This window comes from Eptatretus burgeri, chromosome 2, assembly GCF_056783735.1.
Source record: "Eptatretus burgeri isolate ZD-2024b chromosome 2, Ebu_testis_v1, whole genome shotgun sequence".
Classification (NCBI taxonomy): Eukaryota; Metazoa; Chordata; class Myxini; order Myxiniformes; family Myxinidae; genus Eptatretus; species Eptatretus burgeri.
In genome coordinates, this window is record NC_140962.1 from 23,880,468 (window position 1) to 23,896,646 (window position 16,179).

At 44.8% G+C, this 16,179-nt stretch overlaps 1 protein-coding gene across 3 annotated transcripts in view; it reads right to left on the reverse strand.

Annotated features, from left to right (window-relative positions):
* Nucleotides 1-14,483: 14,483 nt before the first annotated feature.
* Nucleotides 14,484-16,179, reverse strand: part of LOC147031601 (receptor tyrosine-protein kinase erbB-4-like) — a 219,296-nt gene continuing 217,600 nt past the window's right edge. For all 3 annotated transcript variants that reach the window (XM_085865871.1, XM_085865887.1, XM_085865878.1), the window contains one exon: nt 14,484-15,849. In XM_085865871.1, the coding sequence (XP_085721997.1) occupies nt 15,113-15,849 (737 nt within the window). In that variant the 3' untranslated portion in view covers nt 14,484-15,112. The remainder of the gene's footprint in view (nt 15,850-16,179) is intronic.

Sequence of the window (16,179 nt, forward strand, 5' to 3'; positions counted from 1 at the left end):
GGAAACACCTCAGGTTCAAACGCAGGTGGAGTTAATGCAGGAGTGGGTGGTGACAAAGGCACTTGAGCCGGTTCAATGTTTGGCTCCTCATGACGTAACCTGAGTTGGTGAACATGTTTACACATGCATTTCCCATCACACAACTTCACAAGAAACATCATCTCACCAATGTTATCGATGATGATGCCAGATATCCACTTGGTTCCACATCCGGAGTTCACCGCGTACACAGGATCGTTGATCTGGAAGTTGCGGTACACAGACGTATGGTCGTGATTACGTTTCTGTTGGTACTTGTTATCCTCGACCTGGACCGTAACATCTGGGTTCACTAATAATAACTGTGTTGTTAATTTCACGACCCATCAGAAGCTTGGCAGGTGAGCGACCGGTGGTTTGATGTGGTCTGGTGCGGTAGTTGAGCAACACACGAGCTAGACGAGATTGAAAGGAGCCTTCCTTGACTTGGCTTAGACCATTCTTGATGATCTGAACAGCAAGTTTGGCTTGACCATTACTGGCAGGTTTGAAGGGGGCAAATGTGTAGCACTTAATGCCATTCATTTTACAAAAGTTCTGAAACTCTGAACTCGTAAATGATGATCCATTATCTGATACAATGGAGTTTGGAATACCATGTTGCGCGAACCTGGTACGTAGAGCTTCAGTTGTTACAGCAGAGGATGAGGATGGCACCACGAGAGCTTCAATCCATTTGGAGCGGGCATCAACTACGATAAGGAAAAGCTTCCCTTGAAATGGACCAGCATGGTCGATGTGTAGTCTGGACCATGGTTTTGATGGACACGACCACATGACCAATGGAGACTGAGGCGGTGTCTTGGCATGGGCTTGACAATCGTAACAATGGCGTGCACTGGACTCAATATCACTGTCCAAACCAGGCCACCAAACATGGGCTCGGGCAGGAGCCTTCATGGTGACTATGCCTGGATGAGCATTGTGGAGTTCACTGATAATTTTCCCATGGAGTTTAGGCGGAATTATCACTCGGCTACCCCAAAGCAGGCAGTCTGCATCAATAGAGAGGCCATCCTTCCGGATGAGGTACGGTTTCGCCCCTTCCGGTAGTGATGCCCAATTACCTGACATAACACAGCGTTTAATTTGTGACAAATCTGGATTGCTCTTGGTAGCACAAGCAATCTGCTTTGCAGTTATGGGCACCTCATCGTGAATGACCTTAGTCATGAGATGAATGATATCACCTGATTGTTGAGGTTCTGGGATGGTTACGGGAAGCGGCAAGTGACTGAGCACGTCACCACAGTACATTTCCTTTCCAGGGCGGTAAACCAATCATCATCACACCATTTGAAAGCCTCTATCCCTGAGCAGGGGTCAGCTTTTTGCGGGCTCCAATCATGGTACCCTTTCTTGTGGAAATGTTTTTACGGCCGGATGCTGTTCCTGACACAAACCCTTTAGTCGCCTTCAACCCTGCAGGGATAGACCACCAGTATACAGGTGCTCATTTTGCCGACCTTCAGAAGGATGACAGGCTGAGTCAACCTCCCTGATGCTAACTCAGCAGCCAGCGGGGCTCGAACTCAGGACCCCAAGGATCCCAAGCCACCCCCTTAACCACGAAGCCACACCAAGCTCATTCCCGGATGGTAAACCAATGAATAGTCATAACCAGCAAGGGTCAACCCCCAAACTTGTACACGACCTCATGATGTGGGCAGGATGGCTCTTGGTTCTCCCACGAGACCTAACAAGGGTTTGTGATCAGTCTCAATGGTAATATGTCTTCTCCAGACATATTGGTGCATGTTTAAGGTGCCCCAGACACACACGAATGCCTCTCATTTTACTTGAGCAGAGCGATGTTCAGTGTCAGATAGGGTTTGTGATGCATACACAACAGGCTGGAGATTATTGGTTCCATTTGTTTGCAACAACACACACCCAATGCCATATAAGGAGCTATCACAACCGAGAATAAGTTTATTGGATGGGTCGTAATGGACACACAATGGCGAGGAGAACAGCATGGTTTTAGCGTCCTTGAACGCTCTTGTTTGGACAGCTTCCCATTTCCAGACAACGCTTTTCCTTAGGAGAAGATGCAGAGGCTCAATGGTTGTGCTTAAGGCGCTGTCACACCTTGACGATTTAGCCAGCGTATGCCAACTTATGAAAAATTTGTCTAAAGCGCTGGCACACGTCGAATACGTTATGGGTAAGTTTTGTATACGTTAAGAGCACGCTGAAAAACACTGCCATATGTCGTACACGCTGGCTTTCATCGTTGTACTTTGCGGTTGTCCTCAAATTTTAGCATGCTTGAAATTTTACGACGTATGCCAGCGTATGACTCACACGTTCCGCTACGCTGGCCATAAGTTGTAGGCACGTTATGCGATCGTTGACACACGTCGACACACGTTACTTGTAAGTTACTCATAAGTCGAAATACGTCGAGGTAATGTTTAGCGTACCCGATAATGCTTCAACACCGGCATTTCAGCTTTTCGCGTCGCGCGCATCAGAGCTGTCGTTGGTCCAACGGTGCATTATGTGGGGAATGAGAACGCTGATTCCACCGAAGTTCAGGCAACAGTGTTTGGAGGAACTACATGTCAGTCACCTTGGCGTCGTGAAGACCAAGAGTCTTGCTCGTAGCATGTTGTGGTGGCCGGGGTTGGACAAAGACAGATGCTGATAACCTGCTCCGAGCTTCGGGACTATGGCCGACCCCAGTCAGGGCCTGGAAGAGGGTCCATGTTGATTTTGCGGGGCCGGTTAATGGCAAAATGTTTTTGATTGTGATCGATGCGTTCTCTAAATGGGCGGAGGTTGTAGTAATGCAGCATACATCGGCAAACATTACGGTAGAAAAACTGTGGACGATCTTTGGTAATAAAGGGACACCGAGATTCTGGTCTGACACTGTTCATCGCAGGTACATTTGATGAGTTTATGCGTCAAAATGGTATTGGACATCTAAGGTCCGCACCGTATCATCCTGCGACAAACGAGCAGGCGGAATCATTTGTTAAAATGTTGAAACGGGCTTTGTGAAGGGGGGGGGGGGTGTTGCACCTGTGCAGACGGTGGTCAATATCTTTTTGCTCCAATACAGGAACGCTTATTCATCCTGCCATGGGCGATTCTCCTGCCATTCGTCTCTATGGACGGGCATTGCGGTCCAGACTGGATTTGCTGCGACCTGGAGGGTTGGTGAGTGGGTTGGTGTCGCGCCCGACGCTGCTGCGTGGGTTTGATGTGGGACAGTGGGTAATGGTGCGCGATTATTTCCACGGTTCCAAATGGGTGCCGGCTGTGGTATCTGTGGTACTGGGGCCGGCGAATTGCATGGTGCGGACTGATGGTGGGGAGGTGTGGAAGCGGCACGTGGACCAAATGCATGAACGCTGTTCAGCATCACCCCCCCACCCCCCCCCGTGCCGAATGACGTGGGTCCCCCACCTGTGATGTCGCCGTGGCCAGGCATTGTATTGCCAAGGCCGGACGTGCAGACTCCTGCAGGATGTTCACCTGATTCAGTCCTGCCCGAGGACGACGAGCAAGCTTGTCGGCCGGGGGCAGTTGTTGTTGTGGATGGGGCAAGTCTGGCGAGGGTGTCACCTCGACCTAGCCGGGAGGCGTCTGAGCCTGGGCCGTCTGGCGGCGCTGCCCGCCCAAGGTGGGTCAGAAAACAGCCGCGGTACTTGGAGGATTTTGATTGGTTTCGTTTGGTCATGTTATAATTGTCATTTAATCATTGGAATTGTCATTTTATGAGGGGAGGAGTGTGCTGTGTCATGTGTTGGGTTTCAATATATCATGACTCGCCCGTTAGGGGTGGCAGTAATGTACATCCGGGCGCGCAATGAAGCGGAGTTACTGCTAACGCTCTCACTCTACATGTTCCACTGCACCTCGGACATTACATTTACAACCTATGAGTCACGTGTTGTAGGCACGTTACACGATCGTTGACACACGTCGAGGCACGTTATGCGATCATTGACACACATCGAGGCACGTTACTTGTAAGTTACTCATAAGTCGAAACACGTCGAGGTAATGCTTAGCGTACCCAAAACTTATTTCTAACCTATGAGTAACGTGCTTTGAACCTATGTGTAACGTACCTCCAACGCATATTGACATATTTGATTGACGTCTTCCGGACGACCACAGAACTTTCTGAACGTGTTTCTAATTTACAGCTACCGAATAATGGTGTATTGGCAACGTTTAAAAAAAAAAACAAGAACAATAACTTCCGATATTTCGTCACGTGCCGTTACGTCACGTCTGATTGCCTCTTCAGTTTGCTCATGTCTTATTCTTAGTTCCTCCTCTGTGAATATTTTCTGTTTGAGGATATTGTCACGTCAACGTCAAAACTTAAAAGCAAATGTCCGAATATATTTTAATATTCGTGATAGACTAAAAAAAACAACAAAAATAAAAACAACAACTTCAGATATTTCATCATGTGCCTTCACGGAGCCAAGGAGAAAAAAAGAAAATGTGCCTTGACGGAGAAAATAAGTTTCAGGTATGCTAAACATTACCTCGACGTGTTTCGACTTATGAGTAACTTACAAGGAACTTGTGTCGACATGTGTCAACGATCGCATATCGTGCCGACAACATATTCCCAGCGTAGCGGAACGTGTGAGCCATACGTTGAGTACGTCGTAAAATTTTCAGCATGCTTGAAATTTCACGACGTACGAGACGTACCACGAAATATGACAGCGTACTTCATCGTTTTTCAGCGTGCTCTTAGCGTATACACAACTTACCCATACCGTATTCGATGTGTGCCAGCGTTTGAGACATTTTTCATAGGTTGGCATACGCTGGCTAAATCGTCAAGGTGTGACTGCGTGGTTGACACTTCCATTTCTCAGGCAGTTATGATTTAAATCGGTGAGTGGCAGGTTTTTAACAGGCTACGCCACAAGTTCGTCGGCGATACGTGCAGCGCACTATGCCTAAGTTAAACTATCGTTGGGCATAGGTCGCTGCACGCCGACACGGGCACGCTGACAACAGGCTAAGCATTCGGTGGTGTAAGTTATCTATAAGACAACGAAACGTTCTGTGCCCGTTACTAATATGTTATGCATACGACCAACGTTATGAATACGACCAAAACTTTAAAAAAAAAAAAATCAAAATTTCAGCGTACGCCAATGTTTTACATACATTTTTATACGTTACCATTGCTGGCTAAATCGTCAAGATCTGACAGCGCCTTTAGTTGAGGCAGGAAATTACCAAAGTAGGTCAACATACCCAAGAATGCAAGAAGTTCTGATATGTTTTGTGGCATTGAATGCATTTGCAATTGCTTCCAATTTGCTCGGAGAGAGCAAAATGCCTTGACAGGAGATTTGATGACCCAGATATTCAACTTCATATGCCATAAAGGTGCACTTCTCATGCCGTAGGCATAACCCAGCTTGTGACAGCCGATTGAGGACTTTGTTTAGGTTCTTGAGGTGTTCATGTTGTGACTTGCCAGTCACTAGTATGTCGTCCTGAAATATGTATGTCCTTGATTCAGTTTTCAATAATGTCTCCCTCTGACGTTGGAAGATTGGTGCAGCAGAGCATATACCAAATGGGCATCCGTTGTACATGTTGAGTCCTCGATGAGTGTTGATGCATGAGTAGGGCTTGAAATCATCATCCAGTTCCTTTTGAGTATAGGCATTGGTCAAGTCAAGCTTAGTGAATATCTGGCCACCAATGAGAGTGGTGAACAGATCCTCTGCTTTGGGCAAAGGGTAGCCATCCAGCTTCGAATTGTGGTTGATCATCATTTTATAGTCCCCTCAAATGTGCACTGTTCCATCTGCTTTGAGTATTGTCATGATAGATGCTGCCTAGTCAGAGGACTCGACTGGTGAGATGATGCCTTCACTCAGGTAGTCAAGCTCACATTCAATCATTGATCGCATCATGTAGGGCACAGGTCTTGCCTTATGGAACAATGGCTGAGTATCTGCAGAAACATGAATCCTCACTTTGGGCCCTGAAAAAGTGCCAACACCATCGCTGAACAGGCCAGGGTACTTGTTGAGCACGGTATCATATCCAGCATCAGAGTTGGAGACTCTGATTACATCACTCCAATTAAGACTGATTATTCGTAATCAATCTCGGCCTAAGAGGGTTGGTCCTTCTCCACGCACTATCAGTAGTGGTAGGACCTGAGTGCTGTTTCCATATCCCACAGTTACGTTAGCTGAGTCAACTACAGGAACCACCTCCTTGGTGTATGTTCTCAAGTCGGTAGATACAGGTCGGAGTGCAGGAACCTTTCTCGGAGGGTAGATGGAGGTGAACTTGCTCTCGCTCATAATTGATCTGGAAGTGCCGGTATAAACTTCCATCCTCACCGGAATCTTATCGATTGTTACATCAACTATAATTGGAGTATCGGAGCTCTTTGTTCCAACAGAGACCTCATAAAGTTCCTCACTTGACTCTCGGCTGCAGGCTGTGCTCTGTGACCTCTCATCCGCTGCATCAGGGTTCACCCTTACGTGATAAGCAGGAGACAAGTTCTTCGACTTGGATTAAGAATGACACTTCAAGTGTCCCCACTTACCACAGTTGTCACAGGTATAATTCCTGTGCTGACATTGGAAAGCTTGATGATTACCCCAACCTTCCAGGTCGACTAAGAAATGTCAGGAGGTGGAGGTGAATTTGGTTGCTTGCTAAAACACTCTTGCTTGTAGCCAAAGGTTACTTTGTTCATTGATGGGTCCTGCTGGATAACTTTTGACTTGTTAGAGGTCACATGCAGGTGCTCGGCAGTTTGCATGCACACAGTGGCTATTTCCATGACTTTAGACAAATTGGGGTCAGATTCAGTCAGGAGTTTCTGCAGAATCGAGTCGTCATTGATGCCTATAATAAAAATAAATCACGTAACATCACTGAGTTAATCTGTAAACTCACAATGTTCGGTGAGTCAGCGTAAATCAGCCACTGACTCAGATGCTGACTGACCATCTTGACGATGGTAGGTATAAAATTTATATATTGAGACGATCTTCCCGGGTTTAGGGTGAAAATGTCTTTTCACGAGATTGACGAGCTCTTCATATGACTTGTCAGAAGGTTTGGCTGGGACAAGATCTTTGATGAGGCTGTACGTCGAGGCACCACATACGGTCAGTCATACAGCTCGCTGCCTTTCAGCGTCCTCGTCGGTGTCCATTTTGTTTGCCACGAAGTACTGCTTCAGATGATCAAGATAGTCTTCCCAATCATCCCCCACTGCGTATTCTTGCAATATGCCGATGCACAAAGACATCCTCCTCACCACTGCAATGTACTCGATAGACAGGGATGAAGGCTCTGAAGTGGGAACACCAGGTTTAATTTGGACACGGACACAATACAGCACAGCACAGCATCGGAACATGGGCGGGTCACATGACTCTACTTAACCACGCCCCGGTGCACCCAGGGAGACATGCATTATCATGAACTACCGACACATCTCAGTTCTCAAGGGTGATTTAAAGGGTTCTAAAGGGTCATTTTAAAAGGGTGATTCTCAAGGGTAATTTAAAGGGTAATTCTAAAGGGTTCTAAAGGATAGCTTAAAGGGTTCTAAAGGGTAATTTAAAAGATTATAAAGGGTGATTCTAAACGGTTCTAAAGGGCAATTTAAAGGGTTATAAAGGGTAATTCTAGAGGGTTCTAACGGGTGATTCTAAAGGGTTCTAAAGGTTGTTTCTAAAGAGTTCTAAAGGCTAATTTAAAAGGTTCTAAAGGGTCATTCTAAAGGGTTCTAAAGGATAATTTAAAGGGTTATAATGGGTGATTCTAAACGGTTCTAAAGGGTAATTTAAAGGGTTATAAAAGGTAGTTGTAGAAGGTTCTAAAGGATAATTTAAAGGGTTCTAAAGGGTAATTCTAAAGGGTAATTTGAAGGGTTGTTAAGAGTAATTCTCGAGGGTACTGAAGGGTAATTATAAAAGTTTCTGAAGGGTGATTCTCAAGGCTTCTAAAGGATAATTTAGAGGGTTCTAAAGGGTAATTCTAAAAGGTTATAAAGCATAATTGTAATGGGTTCTGAAGGGTGATTCTAAGGGGTTCTAAAGGTTGTTTCGAAAAAGTTCTAAAGGCTAATTTAAAAGGTTCTAAAGGGTGATTCTAAGGGTTCTAAAGGATAATTTAAAAGGTTATCATGGGTGATTCTAAACGGTTCTAAAGGGTAATTTAAAGGGTTATTAAGAGTAATTCTCGAGGGTTCTAAAGGGTAATCATAAAAGTTTCTAAAGGGTGATTCTCAAGGCTTCTAAAGGATAATTTAGAGGATTCTTAAGGGTAATTCTCAGGGGTTCGAATGGGTAATTCTGACTGGTTCTAATGGGTTTTATAGCATAATTCTAATGGGTTCTAAAGTGTATTCTACAAGGTAATTCTGAAAGGTAATTCGAATAGATTTTGTTCGTTTCTAGACTTCCCCGTTTTTCGGCTTCTCCACGTATGCTCCAATTAATTCACCTTGACCTTTGAATGTTACATTTCATATAAAAAATGCCAAACTTAACCACTTCCTTTGGCCATGGGTGCGATTTTATTTTTAATCAGTGAGTCTCACCATTGAGATCTGGGGCCAAAACAATAAATAACATGACATCTCAAAATGTTGCAGACAGGTGCAGTCAAAAGCACATATGCTGACCATCCCTTAAATGTTCCATGAGCTCAGACATGTCTATAAAATAAAAAAAATACTGCTAACACCACTGCAAGGTAGCAGTGCCCTCTGCTGTTCAATTCACTAAACTATGCAATTTTTAGAGGTGGGAAGAGACAAAAATATTCACGTCGAGTCAGCGGTTCTTGCTTTGGTCAGAGCAAGGAATATATGAAAGCTGAACGCCAGATGTCATCGTTTCATAGAAATTAATCCATCAAGGGCCTCCTTGGGTCTTTTTCTCCACACAAACATAATCATGAAATGCATGAGGGAGATTCAAGGTGATGCAAGGATATCTGATACGAATGCTCTATGAACGAGCGGCTACCCGGCTCCGATGTGTTCGGAGTTGTCTCACCTCAAAGGAGCAATTTCTTGGAGTTTGTATTGGTAGAAATGGGAATTCAATGTAAAGTGATGATGTGCACCATGACACGTGGTCCATGATTACCTTATAGATAATGGCGGTCTGCTCAGAAGAACAACTATCGTTAGTGATTGGAAAGATTATATGTCTAGAAAGGGTGGGGTGGATGAAGAAAAAGCATGAAGAGTAAGAACGAAGAAGAAGAACAACAATGAAGAATGAAACCACATTATGACACCACAATACGACACAACAATTCTCTTCTGGTTTAGAATTACGACATCTTTGGATGTTGTTCCATCACAATCCCACAACAAAAGTAAAATGTCAAAAGATATCGTGATGCAATCATACGGAGATCTGCAGCCAGTGCCAGGAATATATTTATAAATCCTCAATTTTATCGACCAGTTCAGCCCAGAGAGGGAACACCCAATGGTATGAATTTCAGACTTGTTGGCTCTTGGCAGTGTGGAGCAGAAACTTCTCTCTAAAGTGAACTGGTCAAACCCTACAATAAATGAAGGAGAAATTCTTACTCTAAATACAACATGATGCTGTTTTATATGCATGACGTCAATGTCATGCCATAGGTCAGAGTTGCTCTTTTTGTTCAATTCATCCTTTCTGACTGCAACCCCAACTTTTCACCAGTAATCAACTGGGCAGAAACAATGCGTTAGTGTGACAGACGATGCTGGTATGTGTAGAGTCACGAGAATTGGACGTGAAGGTTTGCGTTCTGGTGAAATCCAGGCCTATTGATCTGGATGGAGCTCAGGTAGAACCATTCCCATCAGAGTTGTCACATTTTGCCGACATGTTTCAAGAGTTGGTTGTGGGATAGATGAATTGTCTCCCTGTGCTCACCCCAACTCACCAGGCCATTTCATCCACTGGTGTTGTTAACTAATTCCATGCCATATGTGGTGTGGTATGAATATTTCCTCATTATTTTTCATTTCCAAGCGCACGAAGCAAAAAGCGGAATTAGGCAATTGATTCACTTTTCTGTTTGTCTACAAATGTCAGTTTAAGATCAAGGAACAACTTCTTTTCAACTGAATGTTATAATTTGAAAATGAATCAGAACATGAATCGGAAAACAAAATTGTCGTTTGGCAGAACTTTGGCTCTGAATTTGTCTGGATCATGCATGTGCAGAGAGGAGTGAGATAATTTTTCTCTGTCTGCCTGCTTGGCAGTCATTCAAAATTGAAAATCATTCCAAACAGGAAACTTGCTGTTGTTAATGACGTTATAAAGGACATAAACTACAGGCACGAAGAACTAATGCAATATGTTAAATAAGGTGGTGTGAAAGATGTCGTTTCAACAGCGGTAAACTTCACATTTTTTTTCTTCTGCAAACTTTAAAAACTTTATTTTATAAATATCAATTGAATTATATGCTTCAACACTGTGGAACACAATTCGCCTTTTGGCACTTTCATAACCCTTCCATTTAGCAGTGCTTGGAAAAACTATTGCAGCATTTTATGTCATCACGACCAATCAAACTTGCAGCTCGCAAACCCCATCCATGTCCTTGGTTCATGATGCAAACATACGAAGATCTGCAGCCATTTATTCAATCAATATTGCAGTAGGTTTAGAGTGTCATTTGGACGGCAACCTCCTGACTGGATTCAACCACACCGATGTAGTTTGCGTTACACATTGAAGCTACCGAGACTTCTAGAATAACCAAACCATCACTGTTTCTCACAACTCTGGGTGGTTATCACAGGCCTGTAATCCAGCTTGGTATAACATGTCGTGGTTATAAAATAACATTACCATAAATTTCACCTTCCAGGGATCCCAAATAACCCCAATCATTGGTACAACCAAATTCGGGCAACGGGGAATGACATTCCTGAAAAGATAAATAATTTATTGCACAAAACATGGGGAGTGCAATTCCTGAACATAAAAACACAAGACAACTATCTACCTTCCCCAAAAAGTTACACACACACACACACACACACACACACACACACACACACACACACACACACACACACACACACACACACACACACACACACACACACACACACACACACACACACACACACACACACACACCTGAGCACAGACACAAGAACTGGGCAATTTTCGAGGAAAAAGGCACATGGGGAAGAGCACACAGCTGGTACAGAACAGCTGGAGCATGAATCTGGAGAACACATATGGTGCTGCCGTTTCTCCACCAGGGCAAGAGCAAGAACCAGACAAAGGGTGTGGGCCAGAGAATCAGAGCAAGCCAAAGTTTAGCTTTGGCTGTGTGCTTTGGGTTGTTGTCATGCTGAAAGGTGAACTTCCGTCTCAATTTCAGCTTTCTTGCAGAGGGCAGCAGGTTTTCCTCTCGGATTTCTCTGTATTTTGCTGCATCTATTTTCCCTTCTATCCTGACAAGTACCCCAGTCCCTGATGATGAGAAGCATCCCCATAACATGATGCTGCCACCACCATGCCTCACAGTAGGGATGGTGTTCTTTGGGTGATTTTATACCTCTCCTATCCCCTGATCTGTGCCTTTCCACAACTTATCCCGGAGGTCTTTTGAAGCTCTTTGGGGCTCGAGGTTGAATCTTTGCTGTGAAATGCATTACCCAGCAGAGAAAACCTACAGAAACAGTTGATTTTATGATGGAATAATCAGAATCACTGCAGTTTAATACAGGTGGAGGCCAATTAACTTGGTGTGTGATTTTTACGGTGATTGGTTACATGTGAGCCAATTTACAATTGCTATTATAAGGGTGGTGGATACTTATCCAACCAAGATATTGTTACGGCTGTGGAAATTCGCAATACACCATAAAGGGTCCTCAGGTGAGATAAGTTCGTGTGTAGTTAGCCCACACCTGTTGTTTAGAGGGAATATGTGTGATTCATCCGGGCTGCGACGCTTTGAGTTAGCCATTTTTCTTTCTCTATCGTTATTTTGGACCATTAAGCCGCCAACAACTCAAACACCACCACCTTCGCCTCTTTACCTTCACAACTCCATCCCGCAAACCGCTTCATTGCCATTCCCAAACGATGCCCGCCAACCACCAAACCACCACAGCAAACCCCCCACCACCTTCGCCTTTTTCCTTCCACAACCATCGACCCCACCACCAGTCAACACCGAACGTCGTACTGTCCGAAGCCGTTCGGTGATTGCTGCCGAACGCAGCAAGCCGCGAGTGCAATGGATTCCTTACGGGAGAGAAATTCAGATCAGGGGAGGTTCACGCCCCTTTTCCTCCATCCAATGGGCGAGCGTTGGGCGCTGTGGCCCCGCCTTCAAGCGCGATGGATGTGAATTCCTCTCAGGAAGGAATTCGGATCAAAAGAGGCTCACGCCCCTTTTTGCCACACCAATGGCTGAACAGAGGGTGGCGTGGCCCCGCCTCTAATCGCGTTTTGATCCTAAAATCTGCATACAGGCTCCTCCCCCGGTCTATAAAAGACGCCAGTCTGTGTGGAACTCGTTGTTGTACTGTGGGGGTCGCTTTTCCCGTGATTGGTGTCATCTCGTCGCTGGGCTCTTCTCGTCGTTGGTGTCGTCTCGTCGCTGGGCTCGTCTCGTCGTTGGTGTCGTCTCGTCGCTGGACTCGTCTCGTCGTTGGTGTCGTCTCGTCGCTGGACTCGAGCCACCTTCGCTTTCACAAGCGACCAAGCCAGCCAGCCATTCCCCTCGCTCGACCCTGAGCATCAACAATTCCCTCCCCCCCCCCATCCGCGCTGAGATAGTGCTGGTGGCCCCGTTTATTCCCCACCCTAAACGTGGTGCCGACCAAACCGTGCTGGCGCGGAGCACGCCGGAGAGGGCTCACCGACCACGCCAGGGGCACGGAGTCGGGGCGCAGCTGGGCTGATGTTGTGGCTTGCCCGCCATCGCATCACGAGGACACGGGTCAGACCTTTTCGGTCTCGTGGACCTGGTCGCTCCTCCAGGTTCCGCGCACATTTGGTCCACGGACCCCGTCTACCTCCCTGCCTATGGGGAGGTCTTTCCTGTTTATTTTGAATGAATGATGTGGCGCCGAGTCCCGACAAGTATAATTGTTTAAGTGTTGTAAATAATTATAGTCGGTAGTAGTGCTTTTGCTTTTGTTGCATTTTGCTTTTGCTGCACATTGCATTACTGCCTTACGTGCGTGTGTTGTGTGTGTGAAATAAAAGTGCTTGCTTGTCAAACTGTTTTCCCGTTTCGTTGTGTCCTTTCCTTCGGTTGAAAGTTCCATCTTGCATCACGTAAGGGATTGATAGTTGGTCGAAACACCCGATAAGTAATCTGAACCGTCAAGGTCGATGATAACTCCGCTTGGTTATCCCTGCCGCATGGAACGAGCTGCTTAAGCGGTTTGTGTCCGAAGTCGACCTGCAGCGAGGTACGATCGCCCGGTCGACCACTCGCGCAGGTACTTAGGTAGGTCGAATTTGGCGAGCAACCCTATCCTGCGCGGGTGGGCAATTGGCACGATCATGGTGAGGTTAAACCCCCACCCGTGACTGGCTCCTGGCGGTAGTTCCAGGAGGGTCACGACTGAATTGTCCGTTCCGGTGGGCGACGCGTCGCGATTCGAGTTACGTGGCCGATCGCACCCGGACGGGCCAAAATTCGTAACAATATTTTAGTTTTGTATTTTTAATTAATTTCCTGAAATTTGTTGAATTTGTTTTTCACTTGGAAGTTGTGGGTTACGATGTGTAAATAAAGGTGGAAAAAGTCTGATTTAATGCAATTTAATTCCAGACTATAAGGCAAGAAAAGGTGAAAAATTTGAAATGGGGCGTAGACTTTTCAGAGGCACTGTAAATATGTCATGTGCTCTCCTCATAAGGAAGAGGTAGGATATTTAGCAACTGAAGTATTGAGATTTCACACAAACAATATTGAAATGTGTGTCGTAACCAAATTTGAGCAGTTGAGCCTCAGTGATTAAACACTCCGATACTCGAGTAAACATTTTGTTTGTACAAAGAGTCCTTCAATCATATTACTGAGGTCTTCACTGTTTAATTACATTATTGAATCCTTGTTCAAAAAGAGTGTTCTTCAGATAATTCATGTTTTCAATATTCATGACCTAAATGCTCATTATTCAAAAATGTTTCATCAGCATCCAGCATTTGCCATGGATGCCTTGGATCAGTGGAATATCGGAGTAAAATCGTCCAATTTCCATGTGGATACTTGGGAGATGGAGGCTGGAAGAAAAGGCCCTTTGTTAGGCAAAGAAAGCATCCATCTCACAATGTTCTCCGTTGTCATGGCAATTGTGTGAATGTCTCAATGCGATTGTTTCTGTCTGATTTAGGAAGTCCAAGCCACAATGAAAAGAAAGGATAAAAGATGAAACAAAACAAAACAAAAACGACCTTATGCACATCAACGTGACAAAAAAAAACTTTATTAAAACGGAAAACCGCAGCAAAACCAAGAATGAGTCAATGTGTCAAATATCTAAGAGTGACTCAAACATTTTGTTGCCTATGTACAATGTACAATTAAAAGCTACGCTATTTACTTCTTGTTAAACCACAGGAATAACACGTGTGCAGCTGTTACATCCCAGTGACTCTAAAAATATAAATAACATTCTTTGTTGATAATGGCAAATGTATTTACAACCTGAAAAGCTAACTAGTAAAACGGACTTGTAAGAATGGCAGTAAAATTCAGATGTGTCCAAGGAGATTCAATAATAGATTTGTAGGCCTATGTTACTGAAATTATGCATTACAGTATCATACTGAGCTATTTACATTGCCTTGTTTACCTACTGTGGTCAAATAGTATTAATACTTGCAAGGTCTACTCAAATGGAGCATCAACTTTTGCAAATCAACTTAATGGAAGAGTAACTTTCCATACACAATTCGCAAGCATGCCTCGATGACGCATGCGAGCTAAGGTGCTAGAAAAAAGTGCGTTCAAGAACCATAAGAGGGAGCCCAACCAAAAGCAACTCCAGTTTGAAGCTCGACAGAGGCTCTCAGTTCTTGAACGATGCCAATGGCTACACCAAACTTGTCAGACGTATAACTTTTTCTCGACCAGGAAAGATTCCATGGCCTTTGAGTTGCATCTGCTGGTTTGGTAAACCTGCCTGCAAAGTGGCTTCCCATCCTGTCACCTTCTCATTTAATTCTTCATCTAAAGCCTCGTCACTAGATGGTGCTTCAAAGCGATTCCCATTTTCATCTGCTGTCGGTCTTGTGGCTTCCATCGGCCATACTCGTCGACCAACCTTTCCAGCAACTTCCATCTCCATGTACTGTTGCTCTCTGGCTTCCTCTGAGCCAGACTCCAAAGATGTAGGCCTTTGAGGAGTCAAGTAAACTCCTTCATCTTCTTCTTCCTCATAAACCTTTACATTCACGTCTTCTTCATCTACCCCACCCTCTTCCATATTCCCGGATTCTCCAAAATCTTGCACTTGGTATACTTCTTTCGTCCTCGGTGCACGTGGCACCAGATAATGACCTTCTGCAGGCCCTTCCACTCGCTCTTGGTTTGGTTCAGGCACTGGAACTGCTGTGTGTATGTCTGATGTTTTCCATCTGTAGCTGTTTTCATCTTGCTTGTAGAAAGAGGACCCATTTTCAGCAGGCAATGTTGTGTTATTATATTTCCATTCAGGGCTTGGTGATGGAGTGCTTGCGGCCATAAGGCTCTCATACTCTGGACCCTCCAAAGTGAGATGTGATGGGCGTGGTGGCCCTAGATTGCCGTTGATTAGCTGGTTGGAATCTCCTAGTGTAGAACGAGGCAATGAGTATATGGAATTATCTGGTTATTCAACATTTCATATTTCTGCACAAAGTTGTCGAATTTTATTGAGCAGAGAAAAACAACAAAAACTCCTCGTGGAAAAATGAACCAAAATAATAGCACTGCTCGGCAAATATCTGATGTCTTCAAACAACGATTTGTACACCTCATGTTTTCCTTACTCAGTCCATTGATAGAACAGCAATACCTACTTGTCCATTTAACCTTCAAAAGGTTGTGCAGCAATAGATAGCGAGCAAAAAAAAAAAGGAGAAAACTTCAAACAGAAAAACAAGTTGTGGAGTAAGGGAA